Source organism: Cervus elaphus, chromosome 14 (genome assembly GCF_910594005.1).
Source record: "Cervus elaphus chromosome 14, mCerEla1.1, whole genome shotgun sequence".
Classification (NCBI taxonomy): Eukaryota; Metazoa; Chordata; class Mammalia; order Artiodactyla; family Cervidae; genus Cervus; species Cervus elaphus.
The window spans coordinates 78380057-78404647 of record NC_057828.1 but is presented as its reverse complement, the minus strand read 5'-3'; the positions used below and the strand labels follow the sequence as shown (position 1 = coordinate 78404647).

Genomic DNA, 24591 nt, shown 5'->3' with positions numbered 1-24591 from the left:
AAAATATCCAAACATCAACAAAAATATCCCCAGGAACATAAAATGCAGAAAGAACACATCAGTGCCTCCGTGTTATTCCTTCGTGATTGTCTTTACATTGCTGTCCCATCAAAGACCCCAGCTCATGAGTCTGTATTTGGATGATGACTGGATTCATGTGTCTTCCCAACTGGACTGTAAATTCCATAACAGCAAAATCTATTTTGACCATCACCATAAATTCAGATCCTTGTGTAAAACCTGTCATTAGTAGGGTCTCAAAAGTGGTTGAATTATGCAAAAAAGAGCGACACACCTGACAAATTTCTTATTCCAGCTCTATCATTTTCCTTGATTTCTAAACTGCAGTACTTGATTGTCTCTTTCTCCTGATACGTAGAACATTAATTATGTAGAGAGCAGAAGCCTCCCCATTCCTTTGCTTGTGTAAAGTAATGGACAAAAGCTCCTCCTCACACTTTCTCGAGTGTCATTTCACACTCTCCCCTTCATTCGAACAGATTCCATTGACTCAAAAAATCACCTTCTCAGTACACACTGATTTACTCACTTATTTTTTAGTGCAACAAAAATTATGATGCACTTATTTTAAAACACTGTCCCAAGCAACAGGAATACACATGTTCCACTTTGGGGTCTCTAACGTGGAGATGGGCACAGGAATGGTCTAGAGAAGATAGGAAAAACACCAAAACAAGATGATGCACGAAACAACACGGGAATAAAGAAGCAGAGGAACCTGCTGTGGTTAGAGGACCCGGAGAGGCTCTCTAGGGCACGCGCCCCAGTCTGCAGTTTAAAATAGGAGCAAGACATAGAAAAAGTGATGAGGGAGGGGGAGGCGGGTGAGGATGGCACGGAATTCCAGGTGTAGGAAAGAACCTGGGTGAGCACAGAGGCAGGAAGAAACTTGTGCTCAGAAGCCTAGAAGCAGCTCTCTAAGTCTGCGAGTCTGTTTCTATTTTGTAAATAAATTCATCTGTATCACTTCTTTTCAGATTCCAAATATAAGGGATACCATATGGTATCTCCCTTTCTCCGTCTAACTTACTTCACTCCGTAAGACAATCTCTAGCTCAACCTCTAGAGAACAAACTTACAGGGGGAAGGATGGGGGGAAGGGGTCGTTAGGGAGTTTGGGAGGGACAGGGGCACACGCTATATTCAAAACCGATAACCAGCGAGGACCTACTATACAGCGCAGGGAACGCTGCTCAATGTTATGTGGCAGCCGGGACGGGGGAGAGTTTGGGGGAGAATGGATACATGTATAGGGATGGCTGAGCCCCTTTGCCGTCCACCTGAAACTACCACAATCAGCTGTACTCTACAACAAAATAAAAGGTTAAGAAATACAACAATACGTATTTCTGTATTACTTAAGTGAAAAGAGTAAAAAAGTAATAATGCAAGAGGAATCTGAACATGAAGGATCATATTATTAAGCAAACATACGAAGGCTGGTGTTTGCACTGAATATATGAAGAGCTACTTGAAAGCAGGGACTCCAGTGGTGAGATTTAGAAACACGTGGCGTGTGGAGCCCTGGTCGTGAAGAAGGACTCTGCTTTCACTGAGAACGGAGGAAGAAGACGGGAGAAGGACAGATACAAATTGTTTACAAGCATCTGCTCTGAGGGGAACCCCAGCAAGATAGAGAGACAGAGGAGACTTTTCCTTCTTGATCAGCCTTGAAGGTGCAACTCACATTTCACATTTATCATTACACAGAATCTTCCCCCAGCCCCAAACAAGCTTGCTATCACCCCACTTTAAACACCCAAAGTAAGGGTAAGTGGCTCCACCAGAGCTGTTTAGCTAGTAATGATTGATCCTGGTCCTCAAATCCAGGTCTGAACATGACTTCAAACTTCTCACCCTGAAGGACTCTGGATCTTAAGAGCTGGAGCTAATCGGTGGTTAGAAATTAGAGCCACTGAGTTTATTTTGCTGGAGTGGGGGAGCAAGGGTCTTGGAAACTTGAAATAAAGAATGAAATCATTAAAGTGATATATGTTGCATCTAGGTAGACAAACTTACCACATGATGGCTTAGATGCATTAGCAGGAGCTGAAAGGAAAAAAGAGAATGCAGATGATTAAAATCAGCTTTTAGGATATCTCTGCCCTTAGTCATTTTGGGGAAGGGTGGTTTACAGTGTCTCATCTCCATAAACTGTAGAATCTGCCGAGTTAGGTTTAACAGATAAGCCAGAGTCTGCGGTGCCTAGTCTCATGTTTGGATCTCAAAACTTCAAAGGTTGTAAACCAAGGAGCTAGCCCCATAAAACATTTTCATGAATTTACCTAATAAGCCCAATCGTGGTAATACAATATTAAGACTTTTTGACACACATCTGATTATGGAATGGTGATGTGGCTGACTATTCAAGCAGCCAGAGGCAATTTTAAAGTCTTTATCCCCTTGATTAATCTCAAAAGAGGTTTATATAATTATAACCCCTAGAAAGTTCAGTTTGCATCTCTGTTTGCAAAGAATGTCTTCCCTGGTGGCTCAGATGGTAAAGCGTCTGCCTGCAATGCAGGAGACCCAGGTTCGATCACTGGGTTAGGACGATCCCCGGGAGAAGGAAATGGCAACCCACTCCAGTACTCTGGCCTGGAAAATTCCATGGGGTCACAAAGAGTTGGACATGATTGAGCGATTTCACTTCATTTGCAAAGAATATCCGAAAATAGGTAAGGGCTACTCCATGCTCCGGTTTCACTTTTGTAAGCTCTTTACCCATATACTAGACTCAGGGTAAAAAATCTGTCCATCCACTGAGACAAGTCTTGTTGAGCGTATATATTTAACTGACGAACAAGACGGAAATGTGACTTGTGGAAGCTACGAGATCCCAGCTAGTCTGGTCTTCAAGACGGAGAAACTGAGGCAGGAACAGCGCCCGGGCAGGCTCTGATTGGCTGACCCATCGCAGACTCCGCCAACTCCTGGGCGTTCACTCCCGGATGGAGGCCCCCTCACCTCTGTCTCCATACCCCCAGCCCCGAATGCTGAGGCTCCCCTGCCGCTGACTTCTTGACACGGAGCCTCCCACTGAGAGAACTGTTCTGTTTCATAACAATACCCAAAGGGAAGTGAAGTCGCTCAGTCGTGTCTGACTCTTTGTGACCCCATGGACTGTAGCCTACCAGGGTCCTCCGTCCATGGAATTTCCCAGGCAAGACTACCGGAGTGGATTGCCATTTCCTTCTCCAGGGGATCTTCCTGACCCAGGGATCGAACCCAGGTCTCCTGCATTGCAGGCAGACGCTTTACCCTCTGAGTCGCCAGGGAAGACCACCAATACCGAAACCCACTAGTAAAGGTCCGGTGTAGCTGGTCATCTCTACGCATTTTCATCAAGTTCACACCCGAGGGGAAGGCTATGACCGGGAGGCAATAGGTTATCACAGTGACACCGGCCCGGATCTCCGCGGCTCTCGCACTGCAGACCCGGATCAGTGCTTTGGACTAACTGCCCCTCCACGCCCCAGGATTAGAACACTCAGGGGAACATCTTGAAGAAAGAGCCCGGGGTCGATGGGGCCAACGCAGTGGCAGCAGTGAGCGTGTCCCAGGTGCGTGGTGGTGGGGTGACTGCATGACTGGGGGTCAGGTTGTCACCTATGGTTGAGGGAGCAGTTGCAGTGCTAACGATGGATGCAGTGGTCAGTGCAGGGGTCGTGGTCTGCTCATCTGCAAGGAAATGAACAGAGGGTCACAGTTAATGAGCTTGTCCTATCGAAGGGCGAGGGGAAAACGCCTCAGCAAAGATCATTTCTTAAAGGAATCTTTGCTAGAGGCTTCCTCCTCATTTGAATGGACACTCGCTTGTTTCTAAAATAAGAAAGTGAGTCAGATATTTATCTACACGTGGCCCTTTAAGATAACTAAGAGTTCGTACCATTGGACTCAGACACTGTACACGCTGAGAAGAAACCCTTCCTTGGTATAATTCTGACATGTGGAGTCTCCCTCCAGTTGCTCCTCGTTCTGTTACAACTCTTTTTATTCTAATTATTACACTAACGAGGATCCCGGTTACCCTTTTGTACTATTCATCGCATACCAGGCTTTTTACATATCCCACCCTCATATCAATCCTCTGAAGTGAGTATTATTACACCCCTTTTAACAAGAAGTGGAAAACAGACACTACAGAAAGTAGGAGCAACTTTCCTTGAAGTCAACTAGAAAGTCGAAGAGGCTGGATTTGATCTCAGGCCTATGGGACTGAAAGCTTGTTATCTTTCTTCTTTGCCATTAACTTTTATAAAATAAATAATAATAAAACATGCCCAGAGGAAGCTTACTGGTAAGGTTTTGTTGCCTAATTTAGAATCAATGTGCGAAAATTTGTAAAACAGGAAACCCACGAGCCCTGTTGGGTGTGAAATAAAAGAGCTGCCTGAATCAGGTCTCAAGTTTCCATTTCACCATCCAGCATCTAACATGCCTAAGGCATCACAGTCAAACCTGAGGTGTTATCCTGGGTGGTCGGGTTGGAGGTGAGTGGAGGTGAGGCATTATCCTGGGTGGTCGGGTTGGAGGTGAGTGGAGGTGAGGCTTTATCTCGGGTGGTCGAGTTGGAGGTGAGTGGAGGTGAGGCGTTATCCTGGGTGGTCGGGTTGGAGGTGAGTGGAGGTGAGGCGTTACCCTGGGTGGTCGTGTTGGAGATGGGTGGAGGTGAGGCAGCAGCGCCGCTGGCTGCAGGGCTGCGGGAGGTGGCTGGTGGGGCAGCGGTGCCTGCAGGCAAGGTGGTCGTGGTCCCTTCTCCTGGGGCACCTGCAATCACAAAGGCCATCAGCATTCCTGCCCGGCAAGCCCAGGGCCACGCGGCCCACGGAGGCATTGCCTACTGATCAAGCTAAGGCCGGGCAGCAAACACTCAAGCACTCCTGCAGCATCACCACCTACCCGTCTGCAAACCCGGATGAAAACCAGCACGGCACGTGGGAGAGAGGATTTGAGGGCCTTGGCATCACAGCGCACATGGTAAAAGTACCGGGGGGCCTGCTCTGGTGGCTCAGCGGTAGTGACGACTCCTTCCACTGCAGGAGCCACTGGGTTCCAGCCCTGCTCTGCGAACACCCCACGCGCCAAGGAGCAACCAAGCCCACGCCCCGCAACTACTGAGCCTGCGCTCTAGCGCCCGGAGTTGCAACTACGGAAGCCCCCGCGCCCTAGAGACCTTGGTCTGCAACAAGAGAAGCCACCGCAAGGAGAAGTCCCCATCTAGAGAGGAGCCCTGGGCTCTCCACAGCTGGACAAAGCCCGCGTGCAGCAGCAAAGACTCAGCAGCAGGAATAAATGAAGTCTCTGGGACCTGGAGAGAAAGTCTGGGCCCGCCCTCCCCCCCAGGGAGGCCTCGCTTCCTGGCGGGGGTGGGTGACACTGGAAATGCGCAGAGGGGGTGCTGCTGGCGGGGCAGGGGCCGCAGAGGTGGGAGTGAGCTCCGAGGGTAGAAGGCTGCGGTGAGGTCCCCACGGAGGACCTGCGCCCAGCCCCGCCCCGAGCGTCGGGGCGGAGGAAGCCCGCGGTGTGGGTGCTCCCTCCTGATTTTCTGAAAGCAGAGCTGCAGGGGATCTCGCCTGCACCTTTGCGGAACTGGCTATGTTTTTTCTTCCAGCTGCAGGTCACGATGTTCCCTTCAGGATGGCGGCTGCCCTTGCCAGGGAGAGTGGACTGATTCAGAGCCCAAGAATGTCACGCTGCGCCGACAGCAGCCCCCTTGGTTTCCAATCACAGATGAGCTCATGGGTGTAGGATCAAGGATGGTCGCTGATGAAAGCCCACCGTGTATTTCCTTAAGACGTCTCATTGTCAAGGTTCAAAGCACCCACCGCGTGTAACAATTCCCCCATCCCCAGACACACGCACACACACACAGTTCACCCAGAATCGCAGCACAGGGGAGCAACGTGTATTCACCCGGTGCCGACTAGATGCCCCGTTGTCCTGGCAGAAACAAAATACGGGCTAGCTCCTGGTTGAGCTTGTGTGGTCCCTTCACCGCCCTGACCCCTGGGTTCACTGGCTCAAGGGTATGAGGCTGGCCGCTTCTGCAGTTAGATGCTGGGTGTGTCAGTGACACGCACTTGCACGTCCCCCGACGGCTCAGACGTGAGCACGCAGGCTCCCTCCCATCGCGCACATCCATGCCCGCCAGAACTGAAGGCGCATCTTTCCCAGATTCTGGGTCTGATTCTGGGTCTGCTCAGTCTCCAGAAGCCACTTAACCCCCAGATTTAACTAAAGCCGCTACAGAATGGAGAACTTAAGCATCCGTTCTTTAGTTCTGGATCCTCAGAAACAGCTTCCCACAGAACCAGGAGAAGAGTAGAAACTTTTTTTTTTTTTTAAGCCTTCAAAAAACTGGCTGGCACACGACTGGCCCTTCTGAAATCAGTCAGACTTGACTTCAGGCTTCCCGCACATTGTTTTCTACTCCTCCACTCACTAGCTTATTCTCTCCATCCCTCGTGAGGGTCCCTAGTCCTCAGGGCGTCCTGAGAGCACTCACTCTTCCCGGTCCGGACATTGGCCTTCCCTCTTCAGGGGACCCTACTCTTCCCAGTGGAGTGACCTCAGAGATGGCGTAGGAGTGGCAATCACAATTTTAATGAGGTTAATTGATCCTGATAGATTTTTCATTAGTGGACTTAGCCACTGGGACAGAAGTCCCTGACGGGACAAAGCAGATGGGTCTGAGTCTGTGTCTGTGACAATCACCCCTGTCCTCATTCATGGATGGGAAGCATCTCAGAAAAAGTCCTTCCATCCACAACTTTTGAATCTGTGGATTTGCTAAATCTCCAGATCTTTTCAGGGCTTTCCAGGTGGCTCCATGGGGTCACAAAGAGTCAGACACAGCTTAGCATCTGAGCAACAAAAGGTGGCTCAGTGGTAGTGAATCCTGGCAAGGCAGGAGATGCAAGATACCTGGGTTCCATCCCTGAGTCGGGAAGATCCCCTGGAGAAGGAAATGGCAACCCATCGTTGCCTGGAAGTTTCCATGGCTGCTGGAGTCAGTGAAATGGGGTGGCTGTTCAAAGCTCGTGGATTGCCTGTCATGATTTTTATCCCAAAGGAGCTGTTTTAATAGTTCAAAATAATAATTTGATAATCGCTAAGGTTATTTTTCAGAAAAGAAAATGTGTTTTGTTTGAAAGCACATGAAGATTTCCATGCTAATTTCCCCATTAGTATTATTGTGCCAGAGCAAGTTTGTATTTTTAAAGAATTCATCCTTATGTCCAATGCATTTCCTTTTAAGCCTCTTTTTTTTTTTTTAAATCAAGCTTTGCTTCTTATGTAAATCTCTGGCTTTAATGGTTTTGGGGGGAAATTGTGGAAATAAAAAGTAGTAATGTTGTGTGTGTATGTGAGAGAGAGATAAAGTAGGGAATCTCTGAAATAGAAAAGTTTGTGCGCTGAGCTGTTCCTCAGTCATTAAAAAAGTTAAGCACGAAACTAGACATCAGCTCCCTCCTCCTCACATTCCTTTTGTTAAAGGGAATTGGAACACTTGCCATGTTTCGGTAGGTCCCAGCCACCATGCCTGCCCTGTGGTTGCAGGGGAAAATGGGATAAAGATTAAATATAAATTACTGCAATTGATATAACTGCTTACCACAACCAATAAACTTCACTGGGATGGTACTCAAAACTCTGTGGGCACCGTGGACCACAGGTCTGTGATGGTGCTACACATGCTTCTGTTTCAAGCTAAGGCTGATGAGCTAACTGAACAAATAAATTTCTTCGTCTCTTTAATCAGAGCAGGTCTATTAAACAGTTTGCCTCAGAAAGTGGCACCCAGCACATTATTAAGGCAAAAGGCAGGAACAATCCTCAGGATGGCCGGTTTACATGGCAGATACACTTGCAAACCTAACATTAAACAGAGAACCAGCGGCTCATTGGTGTCCCTGGATTCTAGGAGCTTCAGAGATTTTTCTCAGCAGAAACGCCTCCCACGCATTCTGTCACTTTGCTACCAACATGGTTGAGTTATCTTAAATTCTACTGTTGGGACTCACGACCCTAATTAAATAATTTAAAAAGAAAAATGCAAGAATCCCTGAAAGAAATCCAAGAACAAAGCTGTATTATTAACCCTCAGTGTGATTTAAAAAAAAGAAAATCAAAGGTCTGTCTCCAGTGATTTTCTGATATTGAGAACCTGGGATTGAACCAAGGGAAGCTCTACTTTGGGGTAAAAGCCAGGAAGGGTAAGACTGACAAAGGCCTGAAGGGGACGTTCTGACCCTTGGAGGGCTACAGAAAGCCTAAGTGAGCAGGATCCAGGAAAACGAGGCTGTATGTGAGCCAGAGGATACTCAGGATCCTCCCCCACGTCCGTGAACACCCCGATATTACCTAGGGGGGCTTCCCTGCCCCCCTGCCCCCCAACAACAGCCTTCGTGCTTCAGTCCACCCACATGCCTCTAAACCTAGATGTTCTACACTCTACACACTTCAGCGGAGTCACGTACACAGACACTGAACACAGAATTTAAAGGCAAACTGTTCTGATAAGTTTAAAATGAAAAAGAGAGAGAGACGAGTGTCTCTAACCCCGTGTCAGGTAAGACCTCTGCCAACCTGTCACAGCAGAACTAGCACTTTCCCAGGAGGTCAGGGGTGCGCTCGTGGTGAGACTGTCTGGACTCGCGGGAGGCGAGGTCCCTGAAGAGTCACTGCCTCGTTCAGAGATGCTTGCGGGTGAGAGTGCGGTGGTGGGAGCAGGCAAGGGGCCACTTGGAGGCAGAGCAGAGGGCTCTTCGGTTGTGTTCCGTCATGGTCACAGGAGGTGCAGGAAGGAGAAAAGAAACACGTGAGTCACACCCCAGATCACAGCGTCTGAGCCTGCCAACTCCCCCGCCCGTCACTGTGGGCACCTAAACATACACGCATATACGTAAACACATACACACACCACACTGCCAGGAGCCACGGCATATATGTGTATATGGGGCGTGTGTATGTGCACACATATGTGCACACACATGTATACAAGTAAAGATGCATGCAGAGGTATAGATAGAACAAGTAGACATATGTAAAGCAAGCTATAGAATGGGGGCTAAAGGTGAAAATAGGGGAGTGGAATCAAAAGCAGTAATCCCCTCCCCGCCTCTTACTTCACTGGTGGTTTCTCACCTGTCTGAGGCACTCAGGCTCAGAAGGATGAAACACAAAATGTGAAGATGATTGAAAGAGACTATAGAAAATTAATCAAGGAAAAGGATAAAGATAAAGTCGGAAGGGTTTTATTAGGAGGGTTAGGGTACCAGGAGATGAAAAAATGAAAGAGGAACGTTCAAGATGCATGCACTGATTTTTTTAATCAATCAGATTCAAGCAAAGCACAATGTCACGTGGCAGGCTGGATGGGAAGAATTTGGGGGAGACTGGATACATGTGTATGTGTGGCTGAGTCCTTTCCGGTCCCCTGAAAACTCTCCCAGCATTTCTAACCAGTCATACTCCAATACAAAACAAAACGTTTAAAAACAATAATAATAAAAATGGAAAAAAGAAATTCAAACAAAGCAAAGAGTGAGTAAAAGACTGGAAAACAAAGTTCACAAATATATGAATGACCTAAGTCTACAAAAAAATTTTTTTTCATGATAACAAATGAAACAACAATCTGAGATGCTGATGTTACATTTCCCCCAGTTTGACTGGGGGAAAAAGAAAAAAGAAAAAGTTCACTTCAGAAAAAAGAAAAAATGCAGCAAGGGGGCGGTGGAGTAGAATGGTGCACCGCTAAGATGAGCGCGCAGTGTAAGGGGCTGCAGGCAGGGCAAACAAGCGCTGTGTGCCAAAGCCTGGGCACGTGTGCACCTCGGCAAGCAGGTTTCTTCCTCTCAGAGGAAGGGCATGTGTGACCGTTGTTTAAAAAAAGAAATAAATAAAACAACACTGTGATCTCTGACTGTTGGGATTATAGAGATCCACTTTTTTCTGAATTTTCTGTTTAACCTGTGTTTACTTCTATGAATAGCAAATTTCATGGTATGCAATATCTAATTCATGAAAAGTTGAGTACTGTCTCACAGAAGCATTTCGATTCGTTCAGTTCAACAGGATTAGACAAGTGGGAATAGCACAAAAATACAGGAAATAGGAGAGAGGTGGGGCAGGGTGGGGGCGGGGGACAGAGACGAGAAGCACAGAACTAAGAGCAGAAACAGAAGATCCCCGAGTAGAGGATTAAGAAAACAGAAACAGCAACGATGGGAGGAATTCGCAGCTTCATTCACCAATGTTGAAGGTGATGTGAAATCCATTTTTCACTAAATATCCATGAAATCTGCCTGAGTCACATGGAATTGGCCCGGGGCCAGAGCACACGAACGATCACAGAACTAGTCTGTGATTACAGAAAGAGTCGTGCAGCTGCTACATGTGTTGTTTGCCAAAGAAGGACCCCAAGCCCTAAAATTTCATGACCCGGTAAGTCACAAGTAAGTATTTTAATTAACAGACTTTCATCCACAATGACACGCCAACACATCCCACCGAGTAATAAGCAAGTGGCACCTTCCCGTCTTTGACGTCAAGTGCTAAACCTAAATTTCGGGGTCTCTCATTGCCAAATGTCGAGTGACGGGAGGGGAGTGGGGCTGGGGGGAGACTGGAGGAGGATGGGGGTTCGGGAGGCGGGGAGGGAGAGAAGACGGAAGGCAGGGAGGAGCTTAAGATTCTGCCCAACAGCAGTCATCCACATCCATCACTATAGACTCGGCCAGTCATCTGTGTCTTGTTTTTAGGTTAAACTAACATTGGTGTCGGCAAGGTTCCAACGAGCCCTTCTGCTTTGAGGAACAAAGACTGGTCCCCACCGATCGTGTTCCCATACTTGGGAGAGAATATTCTGGCTTGCCTCGGGGGGCCTCTATTTTCACTTACCCCGTCTCACCATGTGGAGGCTTGTTGTGATGGGTCCATGCAGAGAGCGTGGAAACTCTCTCAATAAGGTGAGGGTCACCTACTGTTTTAAATGTTCCCTCTCCTTTCCACCCCCTTCCCATCCCCTCCAGCAAAAGTAACCAGTTTCTGCGGTTGAGACGAAGTTACTCTTCTGTAAAGGGTGGGTATGTCAGTAGGTGGAATAAACTGATCACAATCTGCTATGCTTCAGTGACTTTCATATATTTATAAGACCTCACTGCTGTGGGCTAAAGTAGTTTCTTTAGGGAATGGACACGTGTATATCTAGGGCCGACTCATGTTGATGGATGGCAAAAAATCATCACAATATTGTAAAGTAATTCTCCTCCAAATTAAAATTATTTTTTTAAAAATAACAAACAATTCTGAGGAGATTTCAAATGTGCCTCATTAGAGCTGTGCTCTGTAATTGTTAAACCAGGGTTGTCTTAGGGGCATTACCTATCTTGTTAAAGCATAATGTCAACCATATGATTAATCAGGGTACCTATAACATGTTTTCAATAACAGTAACATTTAAGCACTGTAATTTATTTTTAACCAGATGTAACCTATTTTTTCTCTCTCCTTTGATATGTGAAATTGTCAGCATCTTCATTGCTTAAATTTAATTTACCTCAGGATTAGGACACTTGTTAAAACAATTTGAGTGTGACAATAGAATTTGATAATGATTATTTAAAATATCTCAGTACTGTCAAAACTTTTCTGTTGCAGGAATTTATGTATATATATATATATATATATATAATTTTGTTTAGAATTCTAATTTATCATGTAGTTCCCTAACTATGAAGGTCTGTAATCTGACCAAAATAAATTGATTTCTTTACAGTGATAAAATTTAAAAAGAGATTAAAAACTTGCCATATGGTTTGCTGTCAGGTGTAACAAAAGCTATAATTTATACACAATAATTCATCTACAAATAATATGTTCAGGTAGTTATCAAACTTTATATCTTACAAGTAGGAATATTAAGGACAAGAGAATGTCAAGGGCCATTCATGATTATAAGGCTTGTCTGTACAAAACGATTTCACTAGAATATCATAGAAAATTTTGTCAACATTAAATATACAAAGGTAGCAACAAAAAGAAAAATAAAATGTAAATACCTGGAGTGTTAGGACGGGTAGAGTTTCCTGAAAAAAGGAAAACAAACATCTCTTAGAAAGTTTCAAATTTCACACATACATATGTAAATATATATATATATACACATATATAACATCTCTATGTTAATTCACATTCACACAGTCACAATTTTCAGTACTTTTCTCCTGGTGAAACCATAGCTATTCTCTTAATGTCATGTTTATAAAGCCCAAGTATGTCGAAATTACACTATTAATATTAGTTTTTGAATTCTCGGGTAAAAGAAAAATAATAGACTAAAGGAGAACTGCTGGAATTAATTTCAAGTCTGCAAAAAAAATTTTAAAGGACTTCTGGAAAGTTTTTCCCAAACGAATTCCTTTATTGAGACGATAAGTATTGATTGCTTACTATGTTTTGTACATTATGCCGCATTCTAGGATAAAATAAGATCAAGATAAAGAAATTCTCTGCCCTCGATGAACTTAGTCCAATGTGAGAGGTAGACAAGAAAAGAAAGAAAAAAGGAAAAGAAAAGCCACACAGTGTGATGACAGACAAGAGGAAATATGATACAGAAAAGAACATGAGGATCACCTAATACAGGCTCCCAGTGTCGGTGGCTGGCGGGTGGAGGAGGTGCTGGAGAGCGTTTCTTGGTACATTTAGCCCGTGAGCTCAGGGATTGTGGTCAGCTACCGAACCGGCGTGATGAGAACTGGATTCCAGCCGGTGGAGCAAGGCGTGTATCCATCCACCACCTCAGTAATCAACTACTGAATAAAAAGATCCTGTCGGTTCTCCCCCAAAAGACAGGCAGCTGAGCTTGTGAGAGGGTAGCGTAATGGATGGGCCGGTATTTAAACTACTTCCTGCTTCGAGATTTTATTTTCTGAGAACAAACAGATCTGAAAAAACCCTCTCCCCTCAGAAACACCATCAGAGGTGTATCAGCGAGGAGGGCCCTTTAATTACGTTCCCTGGTTTGCTCTTCAAAATAAAACATTCTTGCATTAGAGGATCAAACCAGTCCATCCTAAAGGAAATCAGTCCTGAATATTCCTTGGAAGGACGGATGCTGAAGCTCCAATACTTTGGCCACCTAATGTGAAGAACTGACTCTCTGGAAAAGACCTGATGCTGGGAAAGATTGAAGGCAGGAGGAGAAGGGGGCAGCAGAGGATGAGATGGTTGGATGGCATCACCGACTCAACGGACATGAGTTTAAGCAAGCTCCGGTTAATGGTGATAGACAGGGAAGCCTGGTGTGCTGCAGTCCATGGGATTGCAAAGAGTCGGGCCTGAATGAGCGACTGAACAGAACTGATTTTATAGATAGATACACACACACATATATACTATACATTATTTATATAAGATGAGCTTCCCTGGTGACTCAGATGGTAAAGAATCTGCCTGCAATGCAGGAGACCCAGGTTCAATCCCTGGATTGGGAAGATCCCTGAAGGAGGGAATGGCAACCCACTCCAGTATTCTTGCCTGAAAAATCCCATGGACAGAGGAGCCTGGTGGGTTATAGTCTGTGGAGTTGCAAAAAGTCCAACACAATTGAGAAACAAAGACTTTTCATTTTCATATATATAATATTCATTATATAGAAATATCTAAGAAAATATTCAGGCACTGCCGCAATGTAACTGGAAAAGACACTTTCATTTCCATAAGCCATATCTGCTAGACTACATATATTTTTTAAATGTTTCAATTAGCTTTTAGAATTTAGCTACAATTTGCAAAGTAGGAACACATATAAAGACAATCTACATGAAGTAGACTAGTCAAAAATCTAAGGAATATGTAAAGGGCATGTGTGTATGTAAAGTGTGTTAGTCACTCAGTTGTGTCTGACTATTTGTGACCACATGGACAGGAATCCCCCAGGCTCCTCTGTCCATGCGATTCTCCAGGCAAGAATATTGGAGTGGGTTGCCATTTCCTCCTCCAGGGAATCTTCCAGACACAAGGATCAAACCCAGGTCTCCTGCATTGCACGTGGATATTTTACCACGGAACCACCAGGGAAGCCCCTCGAAAGGACATATCCATGCTCAAAAGTCCTCTGATAACTCTTTCATAAATGTACACAACAGATACCTCTGGGAGGTAATCTCCCCACGTGAGATAAAAAGAGGATGGGAATTCCCTGGTGGTCCAGCGGTTAGGACTCCACAGTTTCACTGCTGAGGGCTCAATCCCTGGTTTGGGGGAACTAAGATCCTGTAAGCCCCAAGGTGTAGCCAAAAAAAAAAAAAAACCAACAAACAAAACCATGATAAAGTAGAGGAAGGTTGAAATTATGTCAATATTGAGAGCAGACTAAACTACCAAATGTCTGTATAGTTTGTTGACTTCCCATCATAATTGGCAATTCTTCCAAAATTACATAAGCAGTGATTGCAAGTGTCTGTTGCATTTCATGCATCAGAACTCTAGCAAAATCAGAGGCCAAAGGGACTCTGCTGAATCCTTTTCACTAAACAAGAAGACCTGATGAGAAGGGTTGTGTGAGATATTTAACTATGTCACCATTTAGCCATCTGGTCAATGCGTTTGGTCACTGAGGGGTCTGATCGGCCAACGAAGCTAGTGTGGTTGCCTGTGTTGTGTGATATAGGCAGGCAGCTCTCTTTATACCCAAGTTCATGTATGACTAGGAAGCAACCACCTACTGTTAGTGGAATCAAACAGACCTGGAAAAGCAAATAAAATATCTGCCTAAAGCACTTAATAACTTACGTATGACAGGTACCTATTTTTTTTTTTTTAAATGAGATCATTTTAATGTTGGCTTTTTTCTTTTTTAAAACAGAATAAATAGTTTTCTTTGACTGAAGACAACATGTAAGGTTGACTGGTAGTATTCAGAAACACCAGAGTGATGGTTTCCCGATTGGCGTGTGGCCTTCCGTGATTACAAGGAGTTACTTGTAGGTAACTGCTGTCAAACCAGTAAGACTGCATTTATGCATCCGTCATTTTCAGGATTATTGGTAACCTGGGCATATTTTCCCCAGATGACTTTGCCTCCTTGTGTTACAAGGCCCAACTCGCTCACGTTCACCTCAATGACGGTTCCTTTGGTAATAACACCCAAAGTTGTATACAGTGGGGATGAGGGATTCTTCTTTACACCAAGTATTGGCAAGCAAAAGGTGGCTTTCAGTTCAGGATGTGTTACATGAGCCTTCTTGAAACGTAATCCCATTGGCCTAATGAATCTTTCATACTTAGGTGGTTTTCGAGTAAAGCCATCTCCAACAAAGCAGACTTTGGTAACCACCCTCTTCCAGGCTTTCTTCTTTCTCTTTCCTGTTCGAATAACTTTTAATACTTCTGTTTCTCCCTGGGCACGAACTTTGGGCAGAGGGACCTCCCATTTTCCCGCTTTCTCTTTTCGTTTCTGTTTAATCATATTGGAAAGTACTTTAGCTCGAGACTGTCCTTCTCGGTCCAGTAGATATGCAGGTACTGCTCCTTGTGGAGTCTTTTCATCATTCTTCTGTTTGGTGTTTCTCTTTTCATGCATCTTAATAGTCTTTTTCATTTGTATTTTCTCAGCATGGCGCTGTTTATGGTAGAGCTTAGCTTTCAGACCAATCATCTTTTTTGCCTTCTTTGAACGTTCATGAGCCTCTCGACCTTCCTTCTTTCTCTTTTTCTCATGATAATCCAAACGATATCCGTAGCGCTTACGGTGTAACTCGATATATTCATTTTGTGGCATGATGACGGCTGCCGAGCCGCCGGGTGCAGTCTCCGCGGCGCGAAGGTCTCAATTTTCCGACAGGTACCTATTTAATACTGTATAATATGTGCCCAGTCATTCAGTTGGGTCCAACTCTTTGTGGCCTCATGGACTGTAGCCTGCCAGGCTCCACTGTCCATGGGATTCTCCAGGCAATAATACTGGAGAGAGTTGCCATTTCCTCCTCTGAGGGATCTTCCCCACCCAGGGATAGATGCTGCATCTCTTGCATCTTCTGCATTGGCAGGAGATTCTTTACCACTGAGCTCCCTAGAAAGCTATTTAATATTAGGAGGTTGTACTAATACAAACAGCATTACAATAAGTGTCAAACTTATATGAACAATACGGGGAAGGTTTTGAAAACGGGTGAAGAGAAATGTGTGAAATAGCCATAGGAATTATGAGGGTACATGCCTAGGATGTGACAGTCAAGAAAAGGTATCAAGATTTTTCTATTTTAATTTTTTTTTTTTTTTTGCATTGAATGGTTTCTTGGGTTCCACACACACATCATATCCAATAAATATAATAAAATAGAGCACCATTACATATCAAGTGTTTCTGTATATTATAATTTGACTTTTTCTCTTCTGTGAATAACAATTCCTACCCTTCCATGGCTGATTCATGTCAATGTATGACAAAACCCACTACAATATTGTAAAGTAATTAGCCTCCAACTAATAAAAATAAATGGGAAAAAAAAATGGTAAGAACCAGTCTTCACCGTTTAGACAAAGGACTATTTAGAAGTATTCCAGTAGGTGGCACAAGAGCACCAAAAATCTGCGAATCATTTCCTAGCATCCCCATCCCGAGGCTGTGACTCACCCGTGGAACTGACTGGGTACATTAAGCAGATGAAAATGGAGATAACAGGCCACTTGATCTTCAAAGCCGAGTTACTCTAACACACGTCTTGTCACTGAAGTTACCTTCCCCAATATGTTTCTTTCACAACTCAAAATGTTTAACTGATTGCAAATCAAAGTTACCTTGAAGTCACACCCTTAAGTCCCCCACCAGAGATTTCAGCAAAAACTAGGAATCAAGTGAGTGAAAATGACATTTCAAAAGACATACTTGAGCTTTAAATACCAACTATTCCTATCACCACCACTGCCCCAACCCCCTACTCCCTCAAAAGGAATGGAACGCCATTTCCAAAGGGATCTAAATCTGTCTCGTTTGGCAAATCTAAGAGAGGTACAAGGACAGAGGGGTGAAACAGAAGAGATGAAATAAATGCTGATTTCAGGATCCAGCCTCCAATGAACGGTTGCATGTTTTGAAGGTTAAAAATGCACAGCTGACCTCTATAAACATGAAAGCAATATAAAAATGGAAAAGGCAAATCAAGACAAAAAATATATAGGTCAAGTAAAACAGATATGTATGGTTTTCCTTGCTTACTAAGGCATGATAATAATGAAACAGAATAATAAATATAAAAGGTTTCTACCTTAACTTATTCTTTAAATGTATGATCAACAAACAACAAATCCAACAAATATATCCAATTACTACATATCTATGGAATAAGTTTTCATGCAAGTGACAAAAGCATTAACTAGATTTCAGAAAATTGTAGGAAGTAGTCTCTCCTTCCCTCCTTCAGTAAATATGATAATTAGAGCAACAACTTGCCAAAAAGCTGTGTAATAGACACTATGCAAGCCTCTTTACATGTTTTTGCCCTTAAGCATCCCAGCAAGTCAATGAGTCAGCAATTATTTTTCCTATTTTATAGGGAATGAAACTGACACTTACAGGAGCTTAGTAAATTATTCAGTTGCACACCGAGCAAGTGGTAGACGTGAAGGAGGCTGTCTGATACTAGTTCTCCTATTTTTTTACGCAGAATTTGTATTAAAACATTGCTTACATTTTTTAAGTGTCTAAAGTCCCATGTATAAAACAGTTGCTGCTTACCACCAGAAAATCATTTTAGATATTTCAACTGGTAAAGGAACATAGGATTTTAATATCTATTGACATGGAGTTCTTTTGACAGATAAGGAAACTCAGCCTCAGTGAGTTGAAATGCCTTTCTGACTTCATGCAATTTAGAAAGACTCGGAGATTTACTGGTGACTCAGTGGTAAAGAACCCATCTGCCAGTGTAGGAGACTTGGGTTCGATCCCTGGGTCGGGAAGATCCCATGGAGAAGGAAATGGCGACCCGCTCCGGTATTCTTACTTGAGAAATCCCCTGGACAGAGGAGTCTGGCGGACTACAGTCCATGGAGTCAGGAAAGAATAAGACATGACTTAGCAACTGAACAACAACATGATTTATAAGCTCCATCAATTACCACAGAATTTCAACATCCCTTTTGGGAAGCCTCATTCTTAGATACAACAGGCTTCCAAGAAACATAGACTGAAATCTTTAGGAAGGACAGAGACCAAAAGAAACAGAAGAAAGACCTGGGAGAAACAAGAACGTGCAAGGAGCAGATAGACGCCTGAAAGCTATAATTCTTCTTCTCAGAAATGAGACAGTATTGTACCCACGAACAGAAGAAGGGGCACTAAACAGCAACAAGAAAGGAGGTCAAGAGATACTGGCTAACATCTTTAGGAAAAACAAACAGCCGGACAACAGAAAATCCTGTTAAAGATGGTCAAATAGCTCCATGTTTGTGTTTTCTTCTGGAAAGCTGGAGGATGCTAACTAACAGGCGGAGGGCCGTGGCCTGGTCTTACATAGATCTCACAGCCACATCTCATCAGAAACCCCAGAGACTAGGTGGCATTGTCCTCTTTTAACAGAGGAGGTCTCAATAAATAAATACCTGCAAGGCTAAAGAGCTCCTAGCAGAAGGAGTTTGGTTTTAAATGCAGATAGGATTCTAAACAGAGAAGGCAATGGCACCCGACTCCAGTACTCCTGCCTGGAAAATCCCATGGACAGAGGAGCCTGGGAGGTTGCAGTCCATGGGGTCTCAAAGAGTCGGACACGACTGAGCGACTTCACTTTCACCTTTCACTTTCCTGCATTGGAGAAGGAAATGGCAACCCACTCCAGTGTTCTTGCCTGGAGAATCCCAGGGACAGGGGAGCCTGGTGGGCTGCCGTCTATGGGGTCGCACAGAGTTGGACACGACTGGAGTGACTTAGCAGCAGCAGCAGCATGCTTCTAAAATGTCCCAGGCTTATTCAACTACACACTGCCATAAGGGAAACATATTTAATGCTAGATCCAGTAGTTACTCTAAAGAGACGCGCGGTGAGTAAAATACCATGTGTGAACCATCAAAGCGGGATTCAGAGTAAGTCACACGTTGAAATTTATTTTTTAAAAGCACATATTGCTAAATGATGGCTATAAAGGAAGTAGCTTCTTATTAGAAACAAAAAAAATGATGGGGGCACATGGAAGGCAAGGAAGGGTGTGAACACAACTGTGATGAACCAACAGAACTAAAACCAAGCAGAGAGACATCCCTGTGGTCCAGTGGTCACGACCTCACCTTCCAGGGCCTGCGGGCTCCTTCCTCGGTCAGCGAGTTAAAGATCCCACGTGCCTCACAGTCAACCAAAACGTACAACAGAAGCCACATTGTAAAATCCGTTAAAGGCTTTAAAAATGGTCCACATAAAAAATGCAATCTTTAGAATAAAAACAAATGAATAAAACCAAGCTGAGACCTTGTCCTTCAGTGTGTATCTGTGTGTGTACTCATGGTGTCTGACTCTGTGACCCTGTGGACTGTGGCCCGCCGGGCTCCTCTGTCTGTAGGATTTCCTAGGCAAGAACAGTAGAGTGGGTTGCCACTTCCTTCTCCAGGGGACCTTCCTGACCCAGAGATCGGACCCATGTCTCCTGTGTCTCCTGCATTGAAAGCAGATTCTTTACCACTGAACCACCAGGGAATCCCTTACTCTTCAGTATTTGTACCCAAATCTTCAAGGAAGGAAAAATAAAACATTCCTGAAAATGGTTTACTCTTATTATGTGCATGCTTTAAAACTAAACAAACAAGCAAAAAAGTCTGTGATCAAACCTACATCTCCTAAAATAACTGGGATGTGGGAGAGAGAGGGTGGTGGGTAGGCTTCCTGGGGCCACTGATCCAGTTCTGGGTTAAGGTCCATGACTTAGCATCCACAGACGTTTTTTAAAAAAGGAACCAAGAGTGAAATCTAAATTATAGCGGTTGGCCAAGAGGTTATGGAAAAACCCAAATGAACTTTTTGGCCAACCCAATACTATCTTCTAGTGAACTAAACATTAGACAGTAAGAAATAAAGAGAAGGACGCTAGGTTGCAGCGAGTCGGCTTGACCAACCTGTCTCCCCTCTGGCAAACAGGATCCCTAGGTCTGCCGAGGCTGCCTGGAAGGGAAGGGAAATAAAAGCTGAGTCTGATAACACGCGCTACTAACTTCTCATTTCCCCTTGCTGAAAACTCCGAAGAGAAACACTTGATTGACTTTCAAAATCATTAAAGGAACCGGGCCTAATGGGACAAGCTCCCCTTTCAAACAGAAGAGGTTCTCAACACGCTCTTCTCATCAGAAGGCTGTTTGCACAGCGAAGAGCAGCCTTCGTGGCTTTTCTGCTCTTGTGGTTTCTTCTCCTCCAGGGTACTTCTGTTTTTCTGATTCTGAGTCTTTATAGGAAAGGAAGAGGTGTAGCCGTGCGGTTAAGCGCGCAAGCCTTTGCAAATGGTGCAGCGCGTTGTCATGGCAGCGGCGGCAGCGGCCCCAGCCCCGGGTTAAACCACAACTTCTCTAGCTGCTGGCGAAGCCGGCTGATAAGACAATGAGCTCGGGCTGCAGCCCTGAGTTTCAGAGCTCTTTGTTTTTGTTTCAATGAAAAGGTGTTTCAAAGAGAAGGTTGAGAATTAGGAGGGTGGTTTGTCCCTCTTGGAAGCACTCCGTTTGGAAAGGCGTTTGCAGATCATATTTTAATGAGGAAAAAAAAAATCCAAGCTCCTCTTCAATAAAGTAAAAAGGCACCCTCTCTTGGGCCCGCAGTGAAAAATAGATTCATTAGTTACATAATGCAGCTGAGAGAAAACAGGTTCCAAAGAGAAAAGTAAGACAGACGTGCTTATTTGTAAATAGAATTCACACTCTTTAACCTTAAGATTATGAAATGACCAAACAGAGCCGAGGTGAAGATATTTCACCAAGTGCAGAGTTCTTTATCATCACCTACGAATGTTACTCTCCTGCTACATACGACATACCACATCACACCCTTTGCAAGCAAATGTTCTGAGCTAAATATGTTCAGCAACTTCCTTAATATCACACTTGAAGTCTCCTGAAAGGTCACGCCTGAGAGCACAGAAACGTATAGGTGCGTTTTGGTACCTCAGCCACATTACCAACCGGCTTCAGCCCCGGCTAGTAACCATTTTCCATGCCGAGTGTTTCTACCAACTGCCTTAGGTCTTAGCTAAAGACAGTCAGTTCCTGATGTAGAAAATGTTAAAAGAATATAGGAACATCCGTAAATTATCAGCTCTGGCGGGCAACCATTTTCCATGTTGAGCATTTCTACCAACTGCCCTGATGTTGTTCAGTTGCCAAGTTGTGTCCAACTCTTTGAGACCCCATGGGCTGCAGCGCACCAGGCTTCCCCGTCTTCCACTGTCTCCTGGAGCATGCTCAAGCTCATGTCCTTTGCATCCGTGATGCCATCCAACCATCTCATCCTCTGCTGCCCCCTTGTCTTTCTGCTTTTGGTCTTTCCAACTGCTTTAGGTCTTAGCTCAAGATAGTTAATGATATATAAAATATTAAAATAGTATATGAACACCCATAAATTACCAATCCTGGAAAAGGTCATGAGATCATTTTGATTGAATGCTTTCAGGAAGATTCATATTGGGTCAGTTTCTTGGGCCTTTGTGTGTCAGGAAATGTTCCTCCCTCTTAAGTAGAAAAGAACATTTTTGGAATACCTACTCTCTTTGGAATATCTCTGTGGGGTGTTAGAACTCTTGCTTCATAAATGAGAAAACAAGGATGCTGACAGTTTGAATAAATTGAATTAAGTGAACACACAGTGAGTAAGTTAGCTCACCATCTCAGCCCCACCTCTAGCAGACAGCAAAGAGCCGGCATTTTTTATCAACCATACAAGGCCACCGCCTGGCACCGCAAGATTCAGAGCACCCATTTCACATTACTCTTGAACTTTGGTTCATACTCCGTGAATATCTAATACCTGGGCTCTGAGCTTCTTTCCCCAGCCTTTCCCCTAGTCTGACTCTGACCACGTCCTATTTCACCAACCTTTACACTCCGTCCTAAACTGCGGCCCCCCCCGCCCCCACTTCCCCATGCATTTTAGATACAGCCACGAGGAGTCCACTTTTACAATGTACTGATATGCTTTATTCTTATTAAAATAACTTAGTAGAAGATTCCAGAATCTTTACTGTTACTACTGAAAGCCCTTCCCAATCTATTTCCAAATTGCCTTTCCAATGACATCATCAGTATGCTTAAATGAAATTACTTATTTAACTTCAAATTCAGTTTAAGTGCAATTTATCGCAACCAAATAGGGTTTCAGCATACGTCCCCACTTCCCTTTCAGTTTTATTTTACCCTAACCTGGAATATCTTTCCTTCTTTTAATGCCCCTGAGTCATGACCATCCAAGACTTGATTCAAAATCCAACCTCATGACAATTTTCCTGGTCCCCTCAAGTTACCAAGGTCTTCCAATGTTTAGAATAAAAACGATGTATGGCATTCATGGGCATACATATCATGAATAAACATCTATTTAGTGATCTCTTTACATGGGATGTTCCAGTTAAGGTCATAGCTGTTTGGAACAACACAGGATAGCTTGAATCTCTCCATCTCCACTCTCCAGCTGTGTGACCTTGGAAAAGTGACATACCCTCTCTGAACATCAGTTCTCCAGTTAATCTATAATATCTACTCATAGGGCTCTATGTCTGTTAGGTAAGACAATGTGAAGCGCTTAATGAGTGCACTTAGCCCCTAAGTAATCCTTGAGCCCTTCCTCACTTAGGGACTTAAATGGATAATGACCACTGTTTTTCTCATGGATACCATGATTATCACGTTTGGGCATTTGATTTGTTAACTCTAACTGTGTTTCTTAAAGTTGCTGGTGAATCGTCAGCCCTCGCATTTTACACAGTGACTCTTTATGAAAGGTAAATAGTAAATAGATTGGGTTTTAGTCTTCATACGGTTCGCACATGTTAACACAACATTGAGCAATATGATTTTGAAACTCATTGTAAGATATGGGATGTGTAATCTCTCATTTCATAAGACAGTATGTGGTTCCTCTTGTCATGTTCACGAACTTTCAAATTTTCATGCACATCTCTATTTATGTCCTGCAATGAAGAACAAAATGCAAAACTATACCCACAGCAACCTAAGCTTTGCACTGTATTCATGATGACCTGGTGTTTAATCCTAGCCAGCCACTTAGGACCCTGAGCAGTTTGAATAATATTTGTGAGTTTCGTTCTCCTTGTGTGTAGAGACAGAATCACCACACCTCATGTACGTGTAGGTATGAAGGAGGATTAGATTGAGTAATATTTGTGGAGGGTTCACAAAATGGACAGCAGGCACACAAGTGGTATTAAATCAATGTTCATCACAGTAGCACCCACCCATCACTCTGCTTTTTTCACTTGGTGACCCTCAGTAGTTCTAATTTTCAAAAAAGAGTCAGAAATCCAGGGATAGTTAAAAACTATCATTTTAAGAGCCTCTCAGGCCTGAATCATCTATTCATTCCATTGGCACTCAAAATCTCATTTTATTTTTCATTATGTAAGAATCTATATGCGCCTACCATCTTGAATTCTCAATTTTTGCAGATCTTTTGTGTAGTTAATGCAACTTGTGCTGGGAAAGAAAGGAAAGACTCTGAGTTCCACCCACAATATGTCGTGTGCCCTTAGCATGGATGTGCTTTTCATATCCAGTGCTATGTCTTCTATATTTCTTTTGCATGCTCCCCATCCCTGGGATGAAGGACTGTTGCTGAAACTCCAATCCTTTGGCCACCTGATGCAAAAAAACAACTCATTGGAAAAGATCCTGATGCTGGGAAAGCTTGAAGGCGAAAGGAGAAGGATCGGCAGAGGATGAGATGGTTGGATGACATACCACCTCAATGCACATGAGTCTGCACACACTCCAGGCGATAGCAGAGGACAGAGGAGCCTGGCGGGCTGTACTCCATGGGGCCGCAAAGAATTGGACTTGACTTAGCAACTGAATAACAACATCCCCTGGAGGGCTTTGAAGACATTTTATCAAAGAAGGGCTTATGAGTGAGAATAAAGATACCAGCCCTCAAAAACATGTGGTTTCCTAATGACCCATCAGCTGTGATTTCTATCTCGGGCAAGCAGTGGAAATGGCTGGGGCCGGTGGGTGCTGAGCCCCAGGCCTCTCTTTCCAAAGGTGCTCAGACACCAGCGCCATGCCATTTGGGACCCAGCCTTCTGGCCATCAGCCAGAATATTACCCCAGAACCCCTCAGCCACTGACACAGATCTTAAGTTTAACAGTAGTGATAGCCCATGAAAGACTTTTCTTATTGCCTCTAACTTACATTTATAGGATTTCAGAGGCTAACGCAATATTGAAATACTAAGTTGTCCTAAAGAACTAGAAGAGTACTATACAGCTCCAGCTTCTGTCTGTGTATCTCTGTCCTTTGTAGAGCTAATATAGCAAAGCTGTAAATAAATTGTATGCACACCAAAAGTTAATAATAGCAGT

At 44.1% G+C, this 24591-nt stretch overlaps 2 protein-coding genes across 8 annotated transcripts in view; both read right to left on the bottom strand.

Moving 5' to 3' along the window:
• The window catches only part of PTPRC (protein tyrosine phosphatase receptor type C), a 121674-nt gene that overhangs the window by 54256 nt on the left and 42827 nt on the right, over window positions 1-24591 (bottom strand). The window contains exons 3-7 of one of the 7 annotated variants that reach the window (XM_043923194.1): window positions 12090-12116; window positions 8614-8796; window positions 4483-4791; window positions 3631-3702; window positions 2041-2070 (exon numbers count right to left, since the gene is read on the bottom strand). In XM_043923194.1, the coding sequence (XP_043779129.1) occupies window positions 2041-2070; window positions 3631-3702; window positions 4483-4791; window positions 8614-8796; window positions 12090-12116 (621 nt within the window). The remainder of the gene's footprint in view (window positions 1-2040; window positions 2071-3630; window positions 3703-4482; window positions 4792-8613; window positions 8797-12089; window positions 12117-24591) is intronic. The other 6 variants (XM_043923195.1, XM_043923196.1, XM_043923198.1 and 3 more) reach the window with 6 other exon arrangements.
• LOC122707581 (ribosome biogenesis protein NSA2 homolog) lies at window positions 14841-15871 on the bottom strand. The gene has a single exon (XM_043923201.1). The coding sequence runs from the start codon at window positions 15812-15814 to the stop codon at window positions 15032-15034; it is 783 nt and encodes a 260-aa protein (XP_043779136.1). The 5' UTR covers window positions 15815-15871; the 3' UTR covers window positions 14841-15031.

Coding starts and splice junctions, on each gene's coding strand:
- LOC122707581 (XM_043923201.1), bottom strand. CDS start 15,814: ATGCCACAAAATGAATATATCGAGTTACACCGTAAGCGCTACGGATAT.